The sequence below is a fragment of the Lactuca saligna genome, chromosome 9, assembly GCF_052625555.1.
Source record: "Lactuca saligna cultivar CGN05327 chromosome 9, ASM5262555v1, whole genome shotgun sequence".
Classification (NCBI taxonomy): Eukaryota; Viridiplantae; Streptophyta; class Magnoliopsida; order Asterales; family Asteraceae; genus Lactuca; species Lactuca saligna.
This window is the reverse complement of record NC_136425.1, coordinates 11,187,549-11,195,459: the sequence shown is the minus strand read 5'-3', so window position 1 is coordinate 11,195,459 and position 7,911 is coordinate 11,187,549. Positions and strand designations below refer to the sequence as shown.

The following is a 7,911-nucleotide window of genomic DNA, read 5'->3' as shown; positions in this document are numbered from 1 at the left end:
AGAAAAGAGTGCTACTTGTGTTATTTATTTAAAAAAAATGATTTCAAAAGAATATATGTTCTAACATGATGGATCAATTACATAAGGCTACAGATATAGAAAGGGAAAATGATGATGGTGGGATCAATCTTTGTGGTGGTTGATTTGTGATTGTAGTTTTGGTTGGTGCCTTGGTGGGTTAACGGTGGAGGGATGTTGGATTTTGTTAATTGCTTACTATGAAATTCAGATGGACTTGAAAAGCAAAAATATTGATTTGGTATGGAAATGCATGTGAGAAGAGGGGGTGTTCATAAGTATTGGTGGGTGATGTTGTAGTTAAGTTTGTAGCTCACGATAATGATGGAGGCTCATCAAGGGTGGAGGGAAATATATGAGGCGCAATATCAGGGAGGGAGTAAGGTTTTTATAAAAAAAAATGTCACAAATTTAGTCCACACCACACCATGGCGGTATGTCGAATTCTTCAAGGTGAAATGATATTTGAATGCCGATGAGAGAGGAGAAAGAGTATGAAGGTAACGACTATTATTTATTTATTTTTCAATTTTAAACCATTATAAATATTAACCCAAACCCACCCAATTACACCACAACAATCATCATATCTTCATCATCATTTTCATATTCCTCTGGTGATTTATATTTCTTACTACAAGCCGCAGTCACTGTTGTTAATCCCTACAACAAGAATTAGACGAGGAAGTGAGAAATGTGCAACATAGACGAAGAAGATATATACAGAGTGATCATGAATCTGCCCACCAACGTTTGATGTATGATTATTTTGATGAATAATGTCGCTATTTTTGACATTGGTTCCGATAACTCTTTGTGTTCGGTTCAAAGGTTCCATGCAAAATTTAACCAAATCTATAAAGTAATGAAACCCTTGAACTGAACTTAATAAAGGGATATCAAAATCACACCAATGACTTATCTTCTGCATCAAGGCTCTAGCAATCACACACACCAAAAAATATGATCAACTTTCTCCACTTGATCTAAACATATAGGGCAAAGAGAGCTCAGAACATCAACAACTCTAAGAAGCAAACAATCTTTAGTATGGAATACATTCATACAAGCTCTCCAACTAAAAAAAATACTTTAATTAGAATCTGCCTACTCCACTTTATTTCAATCATACCATGAGGTAATGTCAGCTCATCAAGTAACAACCTTGTGGCCTTAATTGTAAATTCAGTATTATGAGTAATATCCCAAACCCATGAACCCTAATTGTCTCGAAAATCAATTGGAGTTAACAAAACCAACATACATGAGAGTAGGGTCGACTGTGCACTACCTCTCGGCTTCGACCTCCAAACCTACTTCTAATCACCATCTTTATGTATATCTACAATGAGACAATTAGGGTTACTATCAAGGGCTGCCAATCCCGGAAACGCATATCCTAAAGACTCATTTCCAATCCATACCTCCTTCTAGAAAATGGTATTTCTACCGTCACCAACCAATTTCTTCAAAGTAGACAAAGGAATAATTTGTATATGATGAGGATTCAAAATCGAATCCATAATAGAAGACCAAACCCCTGTGACTGAAAGTCGACTATCCGGATTAAAACTTGCATTGTACTCGTGTATATATCTAATAATTCATACGCATAAAGTATCTTGATTGTTCACCAACCTCCATCTCCATTTTAACAACAAATTTTGATTAAAAGCAACTAAGCTGCTAACTCCGAAACCTCCATTTATTTTAGAGAATCTCCTCATGTCTTGAAGGATGAAAGGGTCACAACTAAGAGACCAAAATACTTTCCTTGAGTTTATGGACGTGTTCGATACGTAGTGTTTGGAAGCTTCTGGCTTCTAGCTTTTAAGAAAACGCTAGTAAAAAGAAAAAGTCTCGTTCGGCGACAGGAACGTTTAGATTTTAACCTAAACAAAACGCTCTAAAATCAAAAGATACATGCAATAGCTTTCAACAAAACGCTCCAAAATCAAACGCTACCCGCTACCATATACCAACTAGTTTTACCGAACACGCCCCATGTCTAACGGCATTAACGAGATGAAGTTATGATGAGGGACCAATCATGTAACAATTTAAAACCAAATGACAAGCGGCATGGCATTACTATTTCCTATAGTTGTCCTAAAAATAAGATTTTTATAAACAACTAAAAATGTAATTTTGTCTATACAATACTATAGATTATGAGATAAACGCCTTTTCAAAAAATTTGGGGACATAGTTAGATAATAATTATATATAAAAAGTCAACTTAAGATATAGGAGTCAATAAACTCGTGCAAAATTTACCTTTCCCCCTTTCTCGTATTATGCACCCCTAAATCCCGTATTATACACCCCTAAATCCATCCCCAAAAATACCAATTGACTTGTCGTTTACATACACATACACTGTGGATTATCCATAGCCAACGAAACCAGAGGCCTCTCACCCCTTGCTGTCTGCACCACAAATCCCCAAACCCTCCATCTTCATCTTCATCTTCGCGTCACATGCCGTGTTGAATCGGAACCACCTCTATTGCAGACAGACCATGGTGGTGCCGACGGTGATGCTCATCACTCACTTCATCACAACGACACTAGTTTGCTTCTCTTGATATCAATTGATTGATTTATAATGGAAGCCGCACAGGGACGTCGTTTGTCCGTCATCGCTTCTCATCTTCGCCAAATTCCCATTCCACCAACTATGACCAATGTTTCTTCATCTATTGTCTCGCCCTCTCATTGCAATTCCTCAGATTCTGAGAAGCTGCGCAATCTCGAGGCTGATTGTGTTTTCTGTAAGATTATTCGAGGCGACGCACCTGCTTTAAAGGTATACCTGATTTCGGATTTCGGATTTGATTTGGCTTTGAGTTGGATTTTTAGCTGTTTCCGAATCATGCATTATGTATGATGCTTGATCGAGTTACTTGATGAATTATTTTATTCCTTTGTGTTTGTTTAAATGCCCAAATTTAGAGCAAATATGGACTTTAGATTTCTCACTACTCATTGGGATTATCATAACCTCTGCAATAGCCATTAATCAACAAGGCTATTTGAATAACAAAGAATCATGTATTTAGGGTTTCAAGCAAATCAGAATCGTATTTGTTGAAGTGATGAATTTTGCAACAATTTCTGTTAGGTCTAGTAGTCTTTAGTAAGCAAAGCATGTGACAAAAAATGACTTGCACGCAAAGGGCCTCTCTCACATGGTATCTTACTCACCAGTTTTTCTGCCATTTTCATGAGCATTCATAACTTATTTTCTTTATGGAGTTGCTTTTCACATGATTGTTGAATCCATGGGAATTTTCCCTCATGGCTGTCATAGTTTTACTGGTTTCATTTAGCTTTAATGTTTCATACATAATTTGTATGTCTAGAATCTAGATTAACATAATTTATAATGATCAACATGATATCAACTTTCTTATTGTCATTCAATTTCATCTGCTTGCAGCTATACGAAGATGATACATGCCTATGCTTTTTGGATACAAATCCTGTTAGCCCTGGGTAAGGTATCAATTATCATATCTATAATATACCATTAAAATTCATTGCATCATTATATGTACAAGATTTGTTTACAAGAGCTTTACATTTTCATGTAACAATATGATATTTTGCCCCAAGTAATTTATTTTCCATCTCATCAGGCACTCTCTTATTATTCCAAGAAGCCATTTTCCATCTCTGGTAGCAACTCCTCCATCTGTAAGTTCTTACTTTACATATAACAAATATTAATCTCACTTTGAGAAAAAGTTCAAAAATTTTTAAAATGATTTGGTAATTATGCAGGTGGTAGCTGCCATGTGCTCCAAAGTCCCTTATATTAGCAAGGCAGTTATGAAAGCCACTGGTTCTGGTAATTTTTCTCAAAAAAAAAAAAAAAAAAGAATATGAGCAAATTTCAAGATTATTCCCTAAATATTAATTGACATTTTCAGATTCTTTCAACTTGTTGGTGAACAATGGTGTGGACGCAGGCCAAGTTATATTTCATGTAAGTATCAAGAACTGATAAATACTAAATAGTTAAATAAAATAAAACTTATTTTTTCTTTATTATTTCATAAAACGTGTAAGAAACTGATGAATGATCTTGTTGTTGTTGTTGTTGTTGTTGATTTAGACACACATTCATATAATACCTCGTAGGGCACGAGATTGCTTATGGGCTTCTGAGGTATATTATTATTATTATTATTTTTTTAAATATTAAGATTACAAAGTTTGAAGATTGTAAATGTGATTTTATTGATTACAGAGCTTGAAGAGGCATCCATTGAAGGTAGACAAGGAAGCTATGCATCTTGTTAATGGCATAAGACAAGAATTGTCATTTGTGGATGGATTTGAAGATAACAGTAGTAAAGATCATGGAACCACTCTCATTGGAAGCTGATAATGATATCAGGTTTGATTGGATTCAGTTATTGTAATTTTATCAAAAAAACATTTGAAATATTTTTGGTTTGTTTTTATTTTTAATTTATTTTTTTTAAAGTTGGTTGATGGTTTGGAGTATAAGGAGTTTTGCGACTTGTTTCTCATCTTTGTTCATAGTTGTGTTTTATAATCAGTTTATTATATTGAAAGTTGTATAGATAGGAGGGTGATTCATGATTCATCTTTTCTGAAACGCAACATGCAAGTCTTTTTGTATGATGAAGAACTTTAATTTTGAATAAGGGCAGAAAAGGTTCCTTTTTTGCAATGAACATGGCAATAAAACTTTATGGAGTTAAAGGAAAGGACCTTTTTTCACAACAAAGCGTAAGCATAGGGACTCAATTGTAACATAAAACCTGAACCGAAAGTGCAAAAGCTTTAAAGATATCTAGTAGTTTCCAAATCCATCAGCCGAAAGTGTAAGCTTAAAGATATCTAGTGGTTTCCAAATCCATCACGATTGGTCCTTTTGATTGTTATCATCAAAGGACCTCCATTAATTATGGGAATGTCTTTTACGCATTTTTGCCATTTTATTTATTTATGTTTAACTAGAATAATTTTTTTTAGAGTAAATTAGACAAATCGTATTTCATGTAAGGTGCCAAAATGTATGTTCTATTTGTGTTTGCTAAAAATTAATTTGGATTGTTCTTTAAATTGTAAAAAGTTGCACATTGTCTAAACAACATAAAATGACTATATTTCCTTTTTCAAAATCTTTTTTTTTTTTTTTTTAATTATTTTTAATGTTTCTGATTAATTTTAGTTATTAAAAACATTTTAATTTAATTTGTTTGTTTATTATTAATTAATTTTTTTAGAAAGGTGGTGGAGCCCTCCCACATACACCCTCACCGTCTTTGAAAGAACACTATCATCTCAAAATCATAAAACATAAAAGACTTTTTCGCTCTTCTATCCATTAGAAACCATTGACCATTGCATCTCCACCAGAAACCATCATTCATCGTTGTTGACTACTATTGCCCACCATCGACTACCACCGGAAGCCATCGCTTCTCTCCATTTTCTCTCTCATAGACGACCAACACTATCACCGGATCTGTTAAAAGCCTAATTGCCGACGGCCAAAACCATCACCATGTTTGTTAACATAATCGTCGGAGAGTATATATATATATATATATATATATATATATATATATATATATATATATATATATATATATATATATATATATATATATATATATATATATATATATTAGTTGGATACCCGCGCGATGCAGCGCGCAAGCCAATTCTTTTCGGCAAATAATTTCCGCACAATGGTTGTCTTTTTATGGTTGTGCGTCGGTTCCTTTCGGCAGATACCTTCCATACAACAATTAGTTTTTTTTGGCAGAAGAGAGTTTCTTTTAGGCTTTTGCCGGACTACTTTCTTGGTTAGCAGGAAATGAATAGTTACTTTTCGGCATCGGATAGTTCAACAAATAGTTTTTTTTTTCCGGAATGTAGTTTCTTTAGGTGAATAGCTTATTTCAAAAAATATCATATTATAAACAACATCCATTGCATGAACGAATTCTAAACCAAAAAACCATATCAAATATCGCGTTACAAAACCAGTCTTTCAATGAATAGTTTATTTTCGAAAATTAGTTTCCTTTCAATAATAGACGAAAAAGTTTCTTATGCAAATTAGTTTTATTTTGAAAATCCTTCAAAAGTTAGATAAGATGAGAGGACATGTCATCAAAGGTGTTTCCATATAAGTGAATAAAGTAACATGTAAACTTTATTTTTAAATTATTTGATAGGTTTTTCAAGCTAAAGCCAAATTCATTTGGTAAAATCATGTTTTAATTTAAACCAAAACCAATGATTTATTTTATGTAGAAACGTGGCATATTTTTTAGAGAAGCCCAGGAAGCTAAGCACAAGTTGTAAAAATAGAACTTATAAAAATAGAATATAACACAAACTGTTAAAAAAATAAATAACAAAATATTGAATATTTATATAACATACATAACATTACTGCACCACTAATAGCAGTGTACTATGAAGATGTAACCGAATGGAAGTCTCTACTCCTTCACGGGCCTCTCGCTGCCAATGTTGCAACTAATTTTTCTTCTTTTTCCATTTCTTACTTAAGGCAGCTTAATCTGCCTTTAAGGCAACTACCTTCACCTACCACACAAGCATAAAACCATTAAACAACCTAATAGCTTATAATAACATATAATACCCACAATAGTAATAAATGTTATTACTCGATGCTTGCAAATTCCTACTAATTCACTATTGTAAGCCAAAAGTAAATAGCCTAATCCCACAATGATGTTTCTTAAAACTGTAGAACCAATCAACTCTTGCTTCAATTTTAATGAAACTTTAGAAATGTGTCAAGGGTAATAGTGTGAAGTGGCTCTAAAGGTCACTGGTCACATAATCTACAACATGTACTATGTCTTCTTTTTTTGTTCTTTTCAATTAAATGATGTCTGGTCCTCAAAACAAACATAAAAATGAACAATATTTATTTCATCTGATTATGTTTCAAACCATATCACCAAAAACAATTCCCAGGTCTGATTCTACGGCTAAAGCCTTCACACACTCAAAGATGAATATATAACCAATGAATTGAAAAACATACATAAATACATTTAATTCATAACAATTTTTTTTTAAATAAACACCTAATGATTTCTTGAATACTTCCCCTTCAAGAAGGGACCCCTTGAACCTGCAAACTACAATTAAACCCAATAAAAACTGATAATTCCTTCTTACCTTGCTGCTATATAAACACCCTCATAAACACACTAATTCATAAAGTAACTCTAAATGTAAATTTATATATTAAACCACTTGTAAATATTGTCAAGTTAATCTGGAACAGAGTAGTAAAACCATTTCTAAAGATGAATCAGCAAGAGAAATCAATGACCTACAACACTAAACAATCCAGTTAGCACGGATTCAACATAAACTAATTATTTAAAACAATGAATTCCTCAAAACAGACCACTACCAAATTATATATAAAAGCAATCATTTATAAAAATATTTCATACACATCTTGTAATTGAGTAGCAATACACAGGCATGAGAAACATGTATCATTACCAACAAATATTTGGAGAATTATAAACTTAAATAATGAAATAAACATCCATGGAGAGAGTGCAATGATCCAAGATGTCCTTACCAAGATGTGTTCATAATTTTGTTCTTTTCAGCATCAACTTCTTCATCAAATACTGAAATGAAAGAACAACAAATAAGTCTTGACATTTAAAAAATGCCCTAATTTAGGTCAGAAAGGACTAAAATCATAAATAAAAAACATAGTGAACCAGGTGAAAAAATATCAAAGGCACAAATCTATGTTTGTGTTTATGTCAACAAAAAGATAAACCGAAAAAGAAGAAAGAACACAGATCTGCTTCCCCTCTCCGTATTTCGAGTCCATTACCT

The 7,911-nt window shown here is 33.0% G+C and overlaps 1 protein-coding gene across 1 annotated transcript; it reads left to right on the top strand.

Moving 5' to 3' along the window:
* Positions 1-2,423: 2,423 nt before the first annotated feature.
* HINT3 (histidine triad nucleotide-binding 3) lies at positions 2,424-4,559 on the top strand. The gene is made up of 7 exons (XM_078975567.1): positions 2,424-2,827; positions 3,461-3,516; positions 3,660-3,717; positions 3,805-3,871; positions 3,954-4,009; positions 4,139-4,192; positions 4,274-4,559. Exons 1-7 carry the CDS (start codon positions 2,627-2,629, stop codon positions 4,409-4,411), a joined length of 630 nt encoding a protein of 209 aa, XP_078831693.1. The 5' UTR covers positions 2,424-2,626; the 3' UTR covers positions 4,412-4,559.
* The last annotated feature ends 3,352 nt before the right edge of the window (positions 4,560-7,911 follow it).

What these genes read in the sequence shown, in the direction of transcription:
- HINT3 (XM_078975567.1), top strand. Translation starts at nt 2,627, where the DNA reads ATGGAAGCCGCACAGGGACGTCGTTTGTCCGTCATCGCTTCTCATCTT. An exon ending in ACAAATCCTGTTAGCCCTGG is followed by an intron (nt 3,517 to 3,659) that starts GTAAGGTATCAA and finishes CCATCTCATCAG; the next exon opens with GCACTCTCTTATTATTCCAA. An exon ending in TGGTAGCAACTCCTCCATCT is followed by an intron (nt 3,718 to 3,804) that starts GTAAGTTCTTAC and finishes GTAATTATGCAG; the next exon opens with GTGGTAGCTGCCATGTGCTC.